At 37.3% G+C, this 19,048-nt stretch overlaps 3 protein-coding genes and 1 long non-coding RNA gene across 4 annotated transcripts; 3 read left to right on the forward strand and 1 right to left on the reverse strand.

The window, feature by feature from the left end:
• The first annotated feature begins 1,565 nt into the window (after positions 1 to 1,565).
• Positions 1,566 to 5,273, forward strand: LOC137727890 (fructose-1,6-bisphosphatase, cytosolic-like). Its single transcript, XM_068466752.1, has 12 exons — positions 1,566 to 2,047; positions 2,381 to 2,428; positions 2,513 to 2,587; positions 2,676 to 2,737; positions 2,855 to 2,921; positions 3,023 to 3,133; positions 3,321 to 3,407; positions 3,793 to 3,863; positions 3,935 to 4,000; positions 4,286 to 4,372; positions 4,502 to 4,577; positions 4,995 to 5,273. Exons 1-12 carry the CDS (start codon positions 1,889 to 1,891, stop codon positions 5,103 to 5,105), a joined length of 1,020 nt encoding a protein of 339 aa, XP_068322853.1. The 5' UTR covers positions 1,566 to 1,888; the 3' UTR covers positions 5,106 to 5,273.
• A 228-nt stretch (positions 5,274 to 5,501) lies between these two features.
• On the reverse strand, positions 5,502 to 7,428 carry LOC137727893 (sm-like protein LSM3B). Its single transcript, XM_068466753.1, has 3 exons — positions 7,270 to 7,428; positions 6,379 to 6,474; positions 5,502 to 5,866 (listed from the first exon to the last, which is right to left on the reverse strand). Exons 1-3 carry the CDS (start codon positions 7,384 to 7,386, stop codon positions 5,786 to 5,788), a joined length of 294 nt encoding a protein of 97 aa, XP_068322854.1. The 5' UTR covers positions 7,387 to 7,428; the 3' UTR covers positions 5,502 to 5,785.
• Positions 7,429 to 13,060: 5,632 nt separating this feature from the next.
• Positions 13,061 to 14,617, forward strand: LOC137727522 (uncharacterized). The gene is made up of 3 exons (XR_011067805.1): positions 13,061 to 13,498; positions 13,600 to 13,673; positions 14,564 to 14,617. It is a non-coding gene; the product is annotated as an uncharacterized lncRNA (long non-coding RNA).
• A 2,194-nt stretch (positions 14,618 to 16,811) lies between these two features.
• Positions 16,812 to 19,048, forward strand: LOC137728986 (uncharacterized). The gene has a single exon (XM_068467802.1). The coding sequence runs from the start codon at positions 17,336 to 17,338 to the stop codon at positions 18,677 to 18,679; it is 1,344 nt and encodes a 447-aa protein (XP_068323903.1). The 5' UTR covers positions 16,812 to 17,335; the 3' UTR covers positions 18,680 to 19,048.

Raw genomic sequence — 19,048 nt, forward strand, 5'->3', positions numbered from 1 at the left:
TTGTTATCATAGCAATCCATTTGTTCGACACATGGATAGTTAAACGATCTCCAAATCAAATGATTTTTTTTCGAAGCGACCTAGAAATGACGATAAAGAGAATGAACAAGTCTCATTTATATGTAGAAATTATCTAATGAATCTATTCCTTTTACCAAAACTAGAAACGAAAATCTTGTTTACAATAATACTTGATGCATATTTCTGATTTCGTAATTATCTACTAGTTGGTTGTGGTTATTTTTCTGACTTTTGCTTATGTTCTTTCGAGTTGCTGTTGCACCGCTTAGGCGCAAGGCAGCTGATGGTTGTGTTGGGAAAGGGATTCTCGTCGAATCTACGATGAACGGTCACGATCACGGAATCCCTAGGAAAAGAATCCGGCAAAGATCCTTTTCCGTTGTGTTGTACGAGGGAAATTTTATCGAAACATATTTTTATTCCGTATACTTAATAGCATGAGAAAATGGTAGAAGATTGGTAGGAGGATTTGTGGGGCAAAAACTCCAACGCCATAGGTCTGAAAAAGAATTTTTCTTTTTAATACAACGATATATTTTACATTAAGGGAAGAGGAGAGTTCAGTTAAGCCACACATGAACAATCTAATTTGATATCGAATTCGTTATCCACGCGATTTGAACATAAAACCTCTTACTTACAAGTGAAGATAAATATCATCAGGGCATAGTACCAAATGGCAAAAATAGAAGTAAAATGTTAAAATAATAATTCTCTCTCGCAAGTATTGCACCAGAAAAATAAGAAATAAACGACTTAACTAGAATTGATTGGTAGGACTTAAGTGACAAATTACAATAGGATGGGCATCATACACAGGAGAGAGAATGTGGGTAGCAAAAATGCACTTTATATTAATAGGCACTAATTTAGTTTACTATGCCCCATTTGTTTTTTACGCTCCACATCTGCTAACAGTACAGTCCAAAATGTTGGTATAGTTTCTTGGGCGCTTCAAAACACGCAATGCTTGCACGTTTTCTCTTCTCCCTCTCTCTTTGCTAATCTCGTTTTCACTTTTTATTGTTGCACGATGATATGAATCGTTTGTTTTTTAAATCACCCTTTATGGATTACTTAGCTAAAAATTAACCAAATTTGAAATCTATTAGTCATCTAATGATATCTTATAGATTAACAAATCATATTGTAAAAATGGAAGATTGATACGTGCAGGAGAAGATTTCCAAATTTTCTCGTATTACTTCTAATAAATTACACGTTGTTGTCCGTTACGGCCTTAATATTTCAACAATGATATTTTACATACTTAATTTTTAGAAAGTAACTTAAAAAGTAAATTTAGATCACCATGCAACGTTATTGTACAAAAACAAAGAAAGTAAGAGAAGGAGAAGGTCCAACTTAGCATATGAGAATGGCATAAAAGAATATAACCTCTATGCAAAAAGGCAGCTCGTTGAGAAAAGTGTGAAGAGTTTGCTTGAGATGAAGGCAACCTCGTCCATGTCATCCATGATCGAAACAGAAGGGACAAAAACCTGGTAACCGCCGGATCAGAAGAAAACGAGGACAGGCGTTATCTTTAGTGATAACCACATATGACATTAGCTCACTCTTCCATCCCAACCCCTCCACGTGTGCTCCGAAACTTCCGTTGGTACCAGATTAGCATCCCTTCCACAGTCCATCAGCTCCTCGAATCGAGCACCGCCACCACCTTCTCATCCAAATCCAAACGACCTTTTTTTTCCCCTTACATTTTTCCTCCTTTTTTTTTTTAATATATTATTTTGGAGTGTGGATTTGTATATAATATATACAGTAGTAGGTCAGCTGTGGATTGTTTTTGGAGGTTTTTAGTGACGGTGGTTTTGTGGGGAAAAAGGAAGGACGGCGGAGAAAAATGGATCACGCAGCCGATGCGCACCGGACGGACTTGATGACCATAACGAGGTTCGTGCTGAATGAGCAGTCCAAGCACCCTGAGTCCCGCGGTGACTTCACCATCTTGCTCAATCATATTGTTCTTGGCTGCAAGTTTGTCTGCTCTGCAGTCAACAAGGTCTCTCCCTCTCTCTCTCTCTCTCTCTCTCTCTCTAATTGTATCATTTTTCTCAAAGATTATATTGATTGCCAAATTGGTTGTTGATTTTTATTCAATTGGGTATTGGAAATGAAGGTTTTCGAATCATTGGCATGACATAGTCAATTTGGTTAGAGCAGAGTGGTAGTGTTCTGCACCCAAGTTCGAATCTTGCTATTGTAGTTTGGATTAGATTGGAATATCGCTCGAATATGATAGAAAATATTTCCCGTTCTTATCTGTTTTGCGTTGGGGAATTAATTGGTGCTGTGGAAATGGGGTTTTTAATCGGAAAGTTTTTTACTTGGGCAGGCTGGTCTGGCCAAACTTATCGGGCTTGCTGGAGAGACCAATGTTCAGGTATGCGTTTGCTATCTGTTTATGTTGAATATAATCTATTGGGGTTATTCTACAACGTGAAATTGTTCGATTTTTCGGTTATAGGGTGAAGAGCAAAAGAAACTGGATGTTCTTTCAAATGAAGTTTTTGTTAAGGCTCTGGTTAGCAGTGGCAGAACTGTAAGTCATCCAAATTTTCCTTTTTAATATTTGCATTAGCTGAACTTGAAGGACCGATATTGTGCTAACAATTCAGGTTTTGTGGCAGTCTATTCTTGTTTCAGAGGAAGATGAAGAGGCGATTTTCGTGGAGCCAAAATTGCGTGGAAAGTAATTGTCTATGCTTTACGCCGGTTATTAGAGCTTGTTCCAATGAATGTTTGTTTTTGAGACATTTAACTGAAAGGCTGTCTGTCTGAATAATGCTTTCAACTCATACTGGAGCAGGTACTGTGTTGTGTTCGATCCACTGGACGGTTCGTCCAACATTGATTGTGGTGTTTCCATTGGAACGGTACAATCGCTCATTCTTATCATATGCAATCCCCTCTATGTAAAGCAATCATTTGTTCCAGAGGAACTCAATATTGTGGTGGGAAACATTTGTCTTATCAGATTTTTGGGATTTATGTGGTTAAAGATGGTGAACCTTCTCTTAAAGATGTCTTGCAACCTGGAAGGAAAATGGTTGCAGCAGGCTACTGCATGTATGGAAGCTCTTGCACGGTATATAAAACAACACGTTTCTTGTGGTTTAGATGCATGTATCGGATGCCTGTTGAGTTAGAGCCTTAGTGAATGTAAATCTTTATTCGAAACTTTCTTTGATTGTAGAATCTAGGATTTTCGTTGCCTGCAGTCTAGATTTGCAAGACACTGCTTTTAACTATTTGGGAATGTAATGATTTCGCAGTTCGTGATAAGCACTGGAACTGGAGTTCATGGGTTCACCCTCGATCCTTCTCTCGGGGAGTTCATACTAACTCACCCAGACATCAAGGTATTTCTCTTTTTATACTACTTCAGCAACATAATCCGTACTATATTCTGTAACGGTCTACTGATTTCACCTCGAGGATTAACTTGGAGAACTCTTATAATCATTGCACTTAAAGAATCTCGTGCTGAAATACACAGAAGGAATTCAACCTCTTTTATATCTAAATATTGGTCTGATATTCGTGCGCATTACTTGATAACTTACTACATTCACGTCTATTGTCCCAAAAAATTGTGTGTGCGTGTGGCGCGCATATATATAGTGAATGTATATATCGTTTTGATGAGAATGTACTAAATGATATACATTATCTTTGTAATTAGTAATTCTTTTTTTCTTGCTATGGAGTTTCCAACATTCAGTTCATGTCTACTTCTTTCCCCAGATTCCAAAGAAAGGAAAGATCTATTCGGTGAATGAAGGGAATGCCAAAAATTGGGATGGCCCGACGGCCAAGTATGTCAAGCTCAATTAATGATTCTTATTTGAAGTCCATCATTGAAAATTTCTGACCTTTTTGGCTTCAGGTATGTGCAAAAGTGCAAGTACCCGGAAGATGGTTCATCCCCGAAGTCTCTAAGATACATTGGAAGGTATCGTGGATTCTCGTCTTAGAAGTTTAAGCTGGTTCTTCTATATGAACCATCTGCCTCTGTTGAATTTGAATGCCGATCTTTATCCCCCGACTGTATTTATCTCAACTCATAGTTTTACCTGCTCCATCTTCATATTTTTCATTCTCAATCTGGAAGTGGTGGTGAAGTAAAAGATTCTTTCTAGCTCCTTAATCCTCTTTCGGTTCTAGTGTTTGACATACGATGCTGTTCTGTTTCTTTCAATAAGCAGTGATATTTATGTTTTATCGTCATGGTTAACAGCATGGTTGCTGATGTTCATCGGACATTGCTTTATGGCGGTATCTTTTTGTACCCTGCTGATAAGAAGAGCCCAAACGGAAAACTGCGGTATGTCAAGCACAATTATAGCTTTCTCTTCATTTCAAACAGTCATGGAAGCTTTGTATCATTTTCTGTAGTTTCAGGTTTAAGTTCATGGACTTATGTGACGCATTTGGTTTAACTTGTGTTAACTAGGGTTCTCTACGAAGTCTTCCCAATGTCGTTTTTGTTGGAACAAGCAGGCGGTCAGTCCTTCACTGGCAAGGAACGGGTATGGACTCCTGGACATTTCTTCTTCGTTGATGTGCTGAATGAAATTGGTTGAATAACTTGCTAGTTATCTGTGTATAAAGCCTATCTGTGCCAGAAATTATACAACTCTAATCCGCACTCTGTCTTTTTGCCAACAGAGTATACTTTATGCAATATAGTCATTTCTCATAACTTCAAACATTCTTGAGTCAGACAATCTATAATGCTAAGTCAGATGAGCACGTTATGTTGTTAGATTGTCAATCTAGATCACATCTACAAATAACGATTCACCTTGTTAGTTGTTAAGATTGAAGTTGACATAAGTCAAAGAACATTGGACACTGCCTGCAAGCATAAAACAGGATTAGTTTCTTTTCTTTTGTGAGTTGATTTTGCATTGATTGTTAATTGATTTTAACATGCATCTTGGCAGGCCCTTGACTTGGTTCCGACCAAGATACACGAGCGCTCTCCGATCTTCCTCGGCAGCTACGACGACGTTGAGGAAATCAAGGCACTCTATGCAGCTGAAGGAAAGCAATGAAACCTATAATTCTTGTTCTCTCATCGTAAATTTCATAAGTGTTCATCTACTTGAACTACTCTATTAGATGAAATCTGAAAAGAGAGCATACAATAATCTGTTGACGCTTACAACTCAAACAAGGTTGTCGTCTTAAATTCTGGAAAACTGCTCTATTTTCTTTCCTTATTTTCTCAGCTTCCAAACAACCATACTCGATTAAAGAAACTCATTAAGGGGAAAAGAAAAGAAGGGCGGAAGCCAGCCCCCGTTGTAGCATCGATGCCTCCAAGGCTTCGAGCTGCCAAGGGGAGACGAGAGAAAGGTGGCGAAGTGTTTTCTTCGATCGTCACTTTGTTGTCCAATATAAAATCGGATAACAAAACATTGAAGGAAAAAAAAACACATTCTTCAATCTCAAGAAAACATTTCATGAAGAAATACTTAGATAGCCATAGATACAAGAGTTCCAACTTCCATCCATGAAGATTACGTTGAATTGTATCCATCAATTCCTAGGCACCTCAAACAGAGATTCATATGAAAACTGCTCTTTCGGTTTCCTCGAATAAAGTTAAAAATCTGATCCTAGGTAGCTGGGGATACAAGAAATCTCATTCATTCAGAAATCTAAAAGCAGAATAACATATAGAGGGAGATTTGTTAAATCAACAGATGATTTCCCAATACCAGTAACTAAATCAAGCTGTCCTTAGAGGAGGTGACACAAGGATGACACCGTCTCCTCTGACAAAGAGAAAAGGAACCATCCGCTTTGTAGTCTGCAATGGAAAAAGTAAAAAATGGTGGTAAACCAAAAATGTAATACACGACCAGAGGTAGTAATGACAGCCAAACGTACAAGACTAAACAAATAAGGATCCATATTAAAACCAAATGTAGCGAAACATATGTGAAGAAAATCCAGACAAATATTTATCATCCTTTTTGCCTTCTTCTTTGTTAATTATGTTTTACGCGTTAGATTGTTACCATGTTTACTTAACCTCTATTAACTTCAGTTTAGTCATCTTTTAACGATGAGATAAATAAATGACAGAAAAACACTCAACACATTCAGATCTAACGGAGCCTTCCCATAGGCGGTAAAGATTATTGCCTCTGGGCCGATCTGAGGATATGGTCACTACAGCAGATCTATTCCAAAGTTACAGATCATTTTGTTATTTATGCAATTTAGTCCTCTAGAAAAACAATACTCCAAGTTCAATTGATTTACAAATTTTTTTGTTATACATAGACAGTCATAAAGACAAGAATTTGAGCTACATACCCGAACAATCTCTTCATAAGTTTCATCGTCAATTTCTACAGAAGTAACAATTTCTTCAACATCACCAAGAATCATATTTAAGTGTTGATCATAAGCCTGCAAAAGCCAGATTTAAAAAAAAAATATCAGAATCGGCCAGGAAGCTTTATAACCACAAATATTATGATAGCAAGTACCACTTAACATAATCACTTGACATGATGTAATATACAAGAAACTCCCTCATCCACCCACCATTTTACCCCTCCATCCCTTGTGTCATTGCATCAAGTTCAAACGACTCGTTCTCACACAACAAATTTCTGTACCAAACAATGAACTCATTTTTGTTCCCGTTTCTTTAGTATACACTCATCGTTTGATAGAAGAATACTGTTCGTTTACACGTTTTTCACTACAAATTTCTTATAAAGACAATTTTCCTAGCTCGGCGAACCGGAGAAAACAGTCAAGTATAATTTCGCGATAAGAGCAAACTAAATCATCACTTCACAAGTTATAAACTGCAAAAGTAACCACCAACACCATTGTCATTTCCATAATCATCGTAGTGTCAAAACAACATCTGAAGAGAAATATAAAAGCAAAAAACTTACAATTTAAAATAAAATGAAAGACCGGAGTTCCTATCACAGATGCAAAATAAGACAATTATAGAGTATACATCACAATTTTGTTATTGGTGTTTGAGACTAGAAGATGAAAATCAAACCTTGACGCATATCCACTCACCACTTAACACTGAAGTAGTAAACTTTAAACCCTAATTTTATTTTCCCATTATTTTTAGTTTTGCCCCATCTAAAACCCTAATTAGAAAAGCCCAGAGTGCAGAGAAAACCTAATTTATAGCAGAGCGAGAGACATGATAGATAGGGTGTGGAATCGTACATGGAGTTTACCGCGGAGCTCACGGTCGGAGCGAAGCTTGACGTAGATGCGCTCGTCGAGGCTGAGCCTTATCAGATCCAACGGCTCCTTCACGGCGCTCTCTTCCTCGCTCGCCATTTTTGTATTTTGCTGTTTCTTCGAATCGAATAGGTCTATGTTATAATGTGGGGTGTAATTTGTAATTGGATTATTTTAGCTACGTTCCTGCAATTTGACTTTTATCTCATTTTGTTGTAATAAAAAAATCGTAACTTTATATATATCAATTTAAAAATGTGTAAGTCAGGTGATATAAATCAATGACTTTTATCTCATCATCTTAGCAATAAATATACAAGTCAGGTGATATAAATCAATGTAAAAATGATATGTCATTCGGAGTCACCTAACGTGACATGTACGGCTGAACCTATTGCTCATCAATCCAGCCGGAGTCACCTCATGTGACTTGTACGGTACCAAACCTACACACGAGTCGAAACCACCTAATGTGATCTGTACGACAGGCTGGGTGTAAATAAGTATGCTCAAGTGCTACGATCACATGAAGTCTGTGCGACGAATCACAGGTCACCTATGAGTCTGAACCACCTAATGTGGTTTGTACGACAAGCTGGCACCTGACTTCGATCCAAGCTAAGCATGCGGTGCGGGAGGTGAACAATCACGTGAAGGCTAGGCCCTTGCCACGGGCGGAGCACTAACACCGGGGTGCAGGACACTGAGCTCTAAGTGCATCAACTCATAACTACCATGCAACCATACTGTCAATATATACTCACCCGAACTTACCTGGGCCTCCGCAGCATCATGCAATATTATGCAAAGCTATACTAATGCATATGCTAAAATATAAAGCGAACATGACATGACATTTTAAACGAAATTCCATTTAAAAACAGTTTCTGGGAAACGCATATATATAAACCAAAAACCCACTCACACTTTCTGTTTTGCGCACCACCAAGTTCTAGGTAGAAGTTCGTGTTGGCTTACGAGGATTCTACGGCGGTTCTGAAAGATTTTAAATAATGTAGGGATTTCTTTTATGTCTTGTATAATTAATACTTAGCCTGCTGGACTGCACTTAGGTTACCTATACTCTGAGCAATTGCATTACTATTTTAAACACATTCACTCGTACTTATATACTTACTTAGTGTAAGGTAGCTAGTTTGGTTTTTATTTACCCACATAATTGTATCACTATCACTTCCGCACTACACACATGGCTACGTCACCCTCACGTGACGGCCAACATGCCTCGATTTAGGTCAGGGTGTGTCAATTTGGTATCAGAGCCAATCCCTGGCCAAAAGTGTGCTGACGAGGACGTCGGCTCCTAACGGGGGTGGATTCTAAGATCCCACATCGCCCAGAGGTGAGGATCATGTAAGCCTTATATGTATATTCCTATCTCTACCTAGCATAATGCCTTTTGGGAGCTCACTGGCTTTGGGTTCCATAGGAACTCCAAAGTTAAGCAAGTTCGTTCGAGAGCAATCCTAGGATGGGTGACTCCTTGGGAAGTTCTCGTGTGAGTTTCCAAAACAAAACTGTGAAGGCTTGGTCGGGGCCCAAAGCGAACAATATCGTGCTACGGTGGAGTCGAGCTCGGGATGTAGTGGGGGCCCGGGCCAGGATGTGACATATAATCTCTACAAATCAATTAAACTCCATAAAAATTCATGGATTTATAAATCCATTAAAGTCTCTCAAATTCTCAATTGAATACACCCCCTTAAATTCATTCATCAAACTTGTGGCTTTGTCACCCCTTTAAATTCATTCATCAAACTTGTGGCTTTGTTGTTTTTTTAATATATATATATATATATATATATATATATATATTGTAATTCTTGAGCGTGACAATTAGGGTTAGTTCGAGATTATTGTGCTTTAAAAAAAAAAAACTAATGAAAAGAATTTCAAAAATTTGCATTTTAATAAAAAAAACCACCCTATAATTTTATTTAATGATAAAGACAAAATAATAATAAAAAATAAAATAAAATAACCTCACAAAAGCGCGTGCAGTGCAAATTTTGTAAACTTACCGTATATATTGCAGCAGCCCCTCCTATTTTCTTTAGTAGCTTCAAATCCTAGCCTCATAGCCCCATGTGCCTCCTTCCTCTTTCTTTATTTCATGTTTAGGAGCTTTAATGATAATAGTTTGTACTTTCAATGCTCCACTCATGTTCCCACTTTAGCCATTTTCAACGAAAATGTAATAAACTATCTCCCAAAATAATCTTAACTGATGATTTCCTTTTTGATCTTTTTGTGAGAATGGAATAGGCTCTCATCTTTCCTAAAATTAGAGAAATACCTGCTCGTTTCAGACTTAAATGACTAATTGCTTTGGATGACACTTCCTGAAGATATTCGACCATCATAATACTTTTGACGACATTCTCGTGTATAAAATAATTATTTGGGTTTGCTATTCATTGCTATTCATGAGATTTCGAGGGAATTGAACCAAAATTTTATATATAATCTCTACAAATCAATTAAACTCCATAAAAATTCATGGATTTATAAATCCATTAAAGTCTCTCAAATTCTCAATTGAATATACCCCCCTTAAATTCATTCATTAAACTTGCGGCTTTGTTGTTTTTTAATATATATGTCTTTTGTAATCCTTGAGCATGACAATTAGGTTTAGTTCAAGATTGTGGTGCTTTAAAAAAAGAAAAACTAATGAAAATGACTTCAAAAGTTTGCATTTTAATTAAAAAAAACTACCCTATAATTTTATTTAATGATAAGGACAAAAAAATAATAAATAAATAAAAAAACAAAAAATAACCTTACAAAAGCGCGTGCATTGCAAATTTTGTAAACTTACCATATATATTGCAGCAGCCCTTCCTGTTTTCTTTAGTAGCTTTAAATCCTAACCTCATAGCCTCATGTGCCTCCGTCCTCTTTCTTTATTTCATGTTAGGAGTTTTAATGATGATAGTTAGTACTTTCAATGCTCCACTCATGTTCCCACTCTCGTCATTTTCAACGAAAATGTAATAAACTATCTCCCAAAATAATCTTAACTGGTGATTTCCTATTTGAACTTTTTGTGAGAATGGAATAGGCTCTCTTCTTTCCTAAAATTAGAGAAAGACCTGCTCTCCTCAGACTTAAATGATTAATTGCATTGGATGACACTTCCTGAAGATATTCGACCATCATAATAATTTTGACGACATTCTCTTGTATAGAATAATTATTTTGGTTTGCTATTCATTGTTAGAATGTTCAAGACTCATCCACTAATCAGTATAACAACTAATCAGAAAACAAAACTAATCATTTGTATCTAGTTAATGTTGATGACATGCCTTTTCCAGGTTTATTTTTCAAACCATTGGCCACTAATTTCTTGGCCCCCAAAACCATAGGTGCTGGTGTGCATTTTCCAGTTGAGTTTTTTCTATTGTCCATTGTTTTTGTCTGCCATGGTTAATGAAATAGTGATAGTACTAGTGTTCAATTTAAGAAATAGTTAGTGTTTATTTTTGTTTAGGTTAAGAAATAGTCAATGTTTAGTTTACAAAATAGTGATAGTATTAGTGTTCAGTTTAAGAAATAGCCAGTTTTCAATTTAAGAAATAGTGATAATACTAGTGTTTGGTTTAAAAAATAATTAGTGTTTTGTTTATGAAATAGTGATAGTATAAGTGTTCGGTTTAAGAAATAGTTAGTGTTTAATATACGAAATAGTGATAGCACTAGTTTACAAAATAATGATAGTAATAGTGTTCGGTTTAAGAAATAGTTAATGTTTAGTTTACGAAATAGTGATAGTATTAGTGTTCAATTTAAGAAATAGTCAGTATTCAGTTTACAAAATAGTCAGTGTTCAGTTTAAGAAATAGTGATAGTACTAGTGTTCGGTTTAAGATTTAGTCATTATTTGGTTTGAGAAATAGTTAGTGTTAAGTTCTAAATATAATCAACGTTCAATTGTAGAAATAATCAATGTTCAATTGTAAAAATAACTAGTGTTAACATGACATGACACAAACTTAAAAAAATTGTCCAAACTAAAGATAAAATCACTATTTCGAAATTAAAATAAGCATTGTTTATCAAACTGAAAAATGAAAAATTTTCTTTATTTTTTGTTTTGTAATATTATTACTTAGTTTGTGTCACATCCCGGCCCGGGACGGATCACTTCCCGGGCCCACTCCACCACCGTAGCACGATATTGTCCGCTTTGAGCCCCGACCACGCCCTCACAGTTTTGTTTCTGGGAACTCACACAAGAACTTCTCGATGGGTCACCCATCCTGGGAATGCTCTCGCGCGCTACTTGCTTAACTTCGGAGTTCCTACGGAACCCGAAGCCAGTGAGCTCCCAAAAGGCCTCGTGCTAGGTAGGGATGGGAATATACATATAAGGATCACTCCCCTGGCCGATGTGGGATGTCACAATCCACCCCCTTTAGGGGCCCGGCGTCCTAGTCGGCACACCACGACCAGGCTTAGGCTCTGATACCAAATTGTCATATCCCGGCCCGGGGGAGACCACTTCCCGGGCCCGCTCCACCACCGTAGCACGATATTGTCCGCTTTGGGCCCTGACCACGCCCTCACGGTTTTGCTTTTGGGAACTCACACGAGAACTTCCCGATGGGTCACCCATCCTAGGAATGCTCTCGCGCGCTACTCGCTTAACTTCGGAATTCCTACGGAACCCGAAGCCAGTGAGCTCCCAAAAGGCCTCGTGCTAGGTAGGGATGAGAATATACATATAAGGATCACTCTCCTGGCCGATGTGAGATGTCACAGTTTGTTCCAAAAAAAATTATGAAACAATGGTCAAATAAACATACAATAAAATAAAAAGTAAAAATTGTAATATTTATGGAGTGAGAGTAGAGTGATATGAAAGATGAGAGAAAATAAAAAAGATTGATGTGAATGGGTGAGGTGAAAGGAGAGAGAAATTTGATGGAATATGTGAGAGAGAGAGAAAGGGAGAGACAGAGAGAAGGAAAATATGTGTGACTGTGTGATGTGACGCGCACATGAGATTTTGTTTTTTGTTTTTTTAATTATTATGTTAAACTTTTGTCCTTTTTATTAAAACTTAAGTCATTTTTATTAAAATTTAAGCAATTTTTATCAAATAAAGTTAGTAGATGATTTTTTGTTAATAAAAAGTTTAGAGAAGCTTTTTTCATTAAAACTCCCTTAAAAAAAACTTATTAAAAAATCTAGAACATTAAATTTGTCACAACCCGTCCCGGAATTTTAATTCCGAGGACGTGAAGTTATGAAAATGCCCTTAAACGGGACTAAGGGGCGTAAAATATGTTGTAACTTGATGATTTGGGGATTGGGTAGGATCCCACCTCCCTCAAATCTCTCCCTCATTCCCGTACCCTGTCTCTCTCTCTCTCCTCCCTCACAAATCTCTCATTCTCTGAGAGTTCTCTCTCTCTCCTTCGAACTCACACAGACCACCCACAAACCACCCCAAAACTATACCAACGAAGGATCTAAGACCACCATCGTACTCCTGAAGACCACACGAACACGATGGTACCAATTTCAGGTGAGTTTCACTTCGGAAAACCTGGATTTCAATTTCACTGTGCGTGTGCACTGTTCATGCACACGTAAAACTTGATGTTTTCTGGGATTTTGAAGCTTGTAGGAAGCTTGGTGAGGTCCTAAGGAAGCTCGGAGTGCTTCGTTTGAAGGATTTGGACATCGGGATCACGAACTGTAAGTTTGGCCGAATTTTCGTATTTTTGGAAAAGTTTGATTCCGTTGTTTTTAGGCCATAAAACTAGTCCAACGTGGTAGATTATGATTAGGGCTTCATTTTGGTATAAATTACGTGAAAAATGGACGTAGGAACACGGAGAACGACAAGTTCAAAGTTTGGCCGGAGCTGTCGGGGCTTTTTCCGGCGAAACCACGGCGAGTTAGGGGTCGAGACAGGTATGGATGTGTTCGTCTCGTCAATACCTTCAATTTGATATATAGTACGTTGAAAATGGTTAAGAAATGAAGAAGTTATGACACTTTGAAATTTACCCAGAAATTCCGGCAAAACACTATTTCCGGCGAAACCAGTCCGGCGACGCGAGGAAGAAGACGCGCGCGTGGGCAGCGCGTGAACAGGGCGCGTGGGGGCGCGTGAGAGCTCCAAATTGAATTCTGAAAATTGTCACGCGTTCGTGACGTCGTGTAGATCACCGTGGTATATTCATACACCCAAATTGAGCAACGTATGAAAAAGTTATGGACGAATGTTTGGTGTATGCGCGTTAAATAACGTCAATTTGGTTACTTTTTGTATAGGTGAAAATTATACAGAGGAAGAATGTAACCAAGCTAGGGGAGGTTCAGGGACCTATGAGACGTCGATGTGATCAGTGAGTGGGCAGTTATTTTTCAGTATATATATATATACGTATGCTTGACGTATTTCCCAGAAACGTATTTTAAAAGAAATACGAATTAATTATCCTGTCATATATGCATCATATTTGAATATGTGCATTACCATAATTATGCATACTGTTGCATGGTGCTGAGGAGGCCCAGGTAAGCTACGATTGAAATACTATCATCACATGCATTAGTAGTGGCATACATTTATATATGTGTATTGGTGCTATGGACGCACAGGTAAGTGGTATTCATGTTGTTATGCAGTAGTAGTTTGAGAGGATTAGAGAACTCATAATCTGCACCCCCGGTGTTAGTGCTCCCGTCCAGGGCCAGGGCACAGCCTTCACGTGTATGTTCACCAGCACCGCATGCTCGTCTTGGATCCAAGTTAGGTGCAAGCCTGTCGTAGAGATCACATTAGGTGGTTCCGACTTGTAGGTGACCCGCGATTTATCGCCAGCTTCACGTGATCGTAGCACTAGAGCATACATATATATTACACCCAGCTTGTCGTGCAGACCACGTTAGGTGGTTCCGACTCGTGTGCAGATTCAGTGATTGAGTTGAGCGTGGAGCTCTAGGTGCAGCGGTACATGTCACGTTAGGTGACTCCCGGCTGCCAGATTATATATTGTGATGTGATTTACGCTTGAGCATTTACATTTATTATGAGATTCTATTGTGGCATATTCTCAAGCATGAATGGCATATCATGGAACATGATTGACATATCTATACATACGCATATATGTTTATTTTCTGGGAAATTATACTTGTTTTACGGCGAGGGGTTACAAAGTTTTGAGAAGTGTTTGGAATTGGAAAAGAATTGTTTTACTGACCCACTCAACTTTGTTTTGCGCCCCTCCAGGTTCAAGAATTGCAAAGGTGTGGTGACTACGAGGAAATTCAACGGTGTTCTGACAGAGTAGACCAAATAAGGACTCACCTTCGGGTGTTTCATTTTAGAAGTTGTATATTTTAAAGCTTCCAAACTGTGCAAATGGTTACGTCACTCTCACGTGATGGCCAGCATGCCCTCCTTCGGGACGGGGTGTGTCAAAATTTGTTTGGTAAAACAAAAAAACAAAAAAACAAAAAAACAAAAAAACAAAAAAATTGTTGTCAATGAAAGTAGATGAGTATAAAAAAAACAGAAAAATGATCTACTATGCTTCTAAAAAAAATGTTTTTTTTTCAAAGTATAGTAATCAATATTCATTTAATGGAATTTTCAAATAGCAAATATACTCCCACATGTTTTACAAAATTACACTCTTTACCCCTACATTATTGTCTTTGACAATGATTATATCACATTAAATATCATCTCATATTTAGACATTTAACATATTCAAAGTAATTTATATAAAAGTTTACCAAACATTCAAACACTTTTTTTTATTATTATTATAAATTTTTATCAAAAGCATTTTTATATAAAAAAAAAGTTTACCAAACACTCAACAACTTTATTTTACAGTTGTTTATTTTTATAACACAGCATAAACGGTTTTTTTTTTAAAGCACAATAATACCAAACTAACCTTAAGGTATTCCTCTACATCATAATCGATATCACTTTATCCACTAAAGTCATCAAGGTCCTGAAAATGACAACACGTTCAGGATATCTCTTTATGAAGCTATTAAGAGTCATTGTAACAATGACGTTCTTCACTCACTTATCCATTAGAATTGCCCTTCTTTTCTTTTATATCCCAAATTAGACTTGTAGACAAGTTGGTTTTTAAATTTGAGTCAGTTTTAATCCAACTCATTAGATCAACAAATCATTCAAACTCAACTCGTTAAACTTATGGGTCATCAAAGTATACTACAAGGTTGAAATGGTACCTACACTAAATACGTTACCTTTTTTATATTATTTTATCGTTCAATAATTGATGCAGGATGACTCAATCTTTATTTAATGTAATAAATATATGTTAGTGGGGTAGATTAAGTGGGGTTAATCTTAATGAGTTCATTAACTCTAGTAATGATGCATGTATCAGTAATTATTAAGAGGGGGTTAGAGTTTTTGTAAATTAAGAGTATTTTGTATTCTAAGGGGAAAGATTATGATGAATTCAATTGAAAATTGAGTGTAGTTTGAGAGCATTTTCTCATTTTTGTTCTTGTTCTATCAACTCGGATATTCCAACAGAATTAACGAGGTCTAGACACCCCAACGATCATTGGTCATTCTCGTATGGAGAATCAACAACGCTCATTTGATAAACTTCTTGGCATTCTTGGTGAATCAACAAGAGGTTTAGGACTTGTGAAATTCGGTATTGTTTTTGACAATCAACAAGTCTGCAAGGAAAAGTTACGCATTTTGTGTGTTTTTGTTTTAACATCCGTTCTCCATTCGAGGATCAATATCCAGATTTATTAATTAATTGATTCGTGCTTTGATCGATGCATCAATAATGGTCCCCGAATGATCCCTCATACATTGAACCTGCCGAAGAACTTCGTTGTCGTCTTCCCAATACAAAATACAACAAGGAACTCAATAGAAGAGAAAATTATTCAAATAAGTGAGGTTAAAATAATTATTTAATTTTTTAACCATCTATAACAAAAAAATTTCTGTCATTAAAAATTGATAAAAAAATGATTTAGTCTTCTATCACGCTAAAAAAAATTATAAACAGTAATGTAATTTTACAAAACCAAATTTTGTTGTTTTTTATTTATCTAACACTAAAAAAAAAAAAATTTCTCTTCCCACTGGCACTCTCATGTTCTCTTTCCCTTTCTCCTTCCCATTTTAAAAACAAAATTAAGAATGTTCGCGCCACAAAGTGGGTAGTCATATGCTTGTTTATTTATTTATTTTTTTTTTTGTGTTATGAAATGAGGTTAAAATAATTAATTTTAAAACCTTACCAAGAAATAAAAATTATATATCTGTCTATTTTGACAAATTAGAACGGTAGAGAGAAGATTAGTATTACAACGGGTGAAAATGACACACATAGATCAAGAAATGATCTAATTTTATTTATTAAAAAAAAGGACAAATTGCAAAAGAAAAAACAAAAAACAATTGGTATATGTACTGGTGGGACTATTATTATATGGGGTATAAGCAGTAACATTACACAGGGCCAATCCCTTTTATTTATTTATGTCCGTGTGAGCCAGATAGTAGGTGTTTCTCCTGTATTCTTCTGCCCAGGAATCTCGGCCCGTTCACTGGGAGCTTCTCAGATTTGTGGGGGCATATCTTTGCAGATAAGTTGCTTTGCTTCTGTGTTCTTGATCTTTGAAGAACGATTAACTGGAATTTGTTGCCTTGTTCTTCTGCTGAATTGCGTAGTTTTGTTGGTGGGTTTTGCACAAATTTTTTATTCAGTTTGTAAAAATTTGTGCTTGGTGTTGAGTTTTAGGCAATGGGTTTCTGTTTGGTTATGGTGTTTGTGGGAATTGGACTTGCATATACTTTGATGGTGTAAGACTGTAAGTAGGTTCAGAAAGCTGAATTGAGGGTTGAAAAAGCTCGAAAATCGATAAGAAATATGATTGATTTTTACCTATGAGTGCATGAGGCATGTGAAATTAGATGTAGAATGTGGTTTTAGGATAAGAAGTTGTTGATCTGATTGTTGTTAATAGTAAGGATTAAGGAATGGAAGAGCATTTATCACAAGGAGGAGGAGGAGGTATGGTTCCGGGCGGGGCCTCGTATGGGGGGCTTGATTTGCAGGGGTCAATGAGGGGCCATCAGCAACCCCAACATCCACAGACCATACACCATCACCATCCTCAACCTCGTCAAGGGTCGTTGGTCCACCCGCCGATTCCTGAAGGGTTTCCTCTCAAAATGGGAACCATGCATCACTGCGATCAAACCATTTCCATGTTGGATTACAATAAGGGAGAGAGGTGCAAGAACTCGGCAAGTGATGAGGATGAGCCGAGTTATGTGGAAGAGGGAGATGGTCATGCTGAAGCTAGTAGAGGGAAGAAGGGGTCGCCATGGCAGCGTGTGAAGTGGACAGATCAAATGGTGAAGCTTCTGATCACTGCTGTGTCTTATATAGGTGAGGATACAAGTTCAGATTGTGGCGGTGGGGGAAGAAGGAAATATTCTGTCCTACAGAAGAAGGGAAAGTGGAAATCTGTTTCCAAGGTCATGGCAGAAAGAAGTTATCGTGTTTCTCCGCAGCAGTGTGAGGATAAATTCAATGACCTTAACAAAAGGTATAAGAAACTTAATGATATGCTTGGGAGGGGCACTTCTTGCCAGGTTGTTGAGAACCCTGCGCTTTTGGATGTGATAAAGTACCTAACGGAGAAAGAAAAAGATGATGTCAGGAAAATATTAAGCTCAAAGCACCTGTTTTATGAGGAAATGTGTTCTTATCATAATGGAAATCGTTTGCATCTGCCTCACGATCCAGCCTTGCAGAAATCTTTACATCGGGCTCTTAAAAGAGATGATCTTGACAACGATGATCTGAGAAGGCACCACCATGATGATCTTGATGAAGATGATCAAGATATGGAAAATGAAGAGCATGACGACTTTGAGGAAAATAATGCTTTACGTGGAGATAACAGGGGAATATACATTTCAGAGGACTCTGTCAAGAGGTTGAGACAAGGCCAGGGCTGTGAAGATTTTAACTTCGGTAGTTCTTTGAACTCCCAAGACTGTAACAAAAGTTCTTATTTTCATCCCCAAATTCCTCAACCAGATATGAATCAAGTTTTACCTGATGGCACAAAAGCTGCTTGGTTACAGAAGCAGTGGGCTGAATCGTGTTCATTTCAGTTAGAAGAACAGAAGCTACAAATTCAAGTTGAGATGTTAGAATTGGAGAAGCAACGTTTGAAGTGGCAAAGATTTAGTAAGAAAAGGGACCGTGAACTGGAAAAGATGAGAATGGAAAATGAGAGGATGAAACTTGAGAATGAGCGTATGGCATTAGAATTGAAACAGAAGGAAATGGGTGCCGGTTTTAGTTAAGTGGCTCTTCTAGTCAGTATTTATTGCAATAGTGCGACTTCCAGGCAATGTTGCTTCTCTCGAATTCTGTAAGCTGCAGTGGGTTCAGGTATCACATTTGTGGGGGAGCTTTGTTGGAATCATGACTCTACCTGGATGTGCCCTTTGAAACTTATGATTTTGACAATATCAATGTCTAGTTTTAATTATTCTGCATATGATAAAATGATGGTTGAAACTTTTCAAGGAAAGTTGTATGATCAAGATCTTAATAGCTTACTGTATGCTGGTGCTTTGGTTTTCTCAGGTGTCCATTGGCATTCATTTTCTTTTCTTGTACTTTTGATCTTCCATGTTTTTCTGGCAGCTTTTAAGTATTGTGATTCATTG

The sequence above is a fragment of the Pyrus communis genome, chromosome 3, assembly GCF_963583255.1.
Source record: "Pyrus communis chromosome 3, drPyrComm1.1, whole genome shotgun sequence".
Lineage (NCBI taxonomy): Eukaryota > Viridiplantae > Streptophyta > Magnoliopsida > Rosales > Rosaceae > Pyrus > Pyrus communis.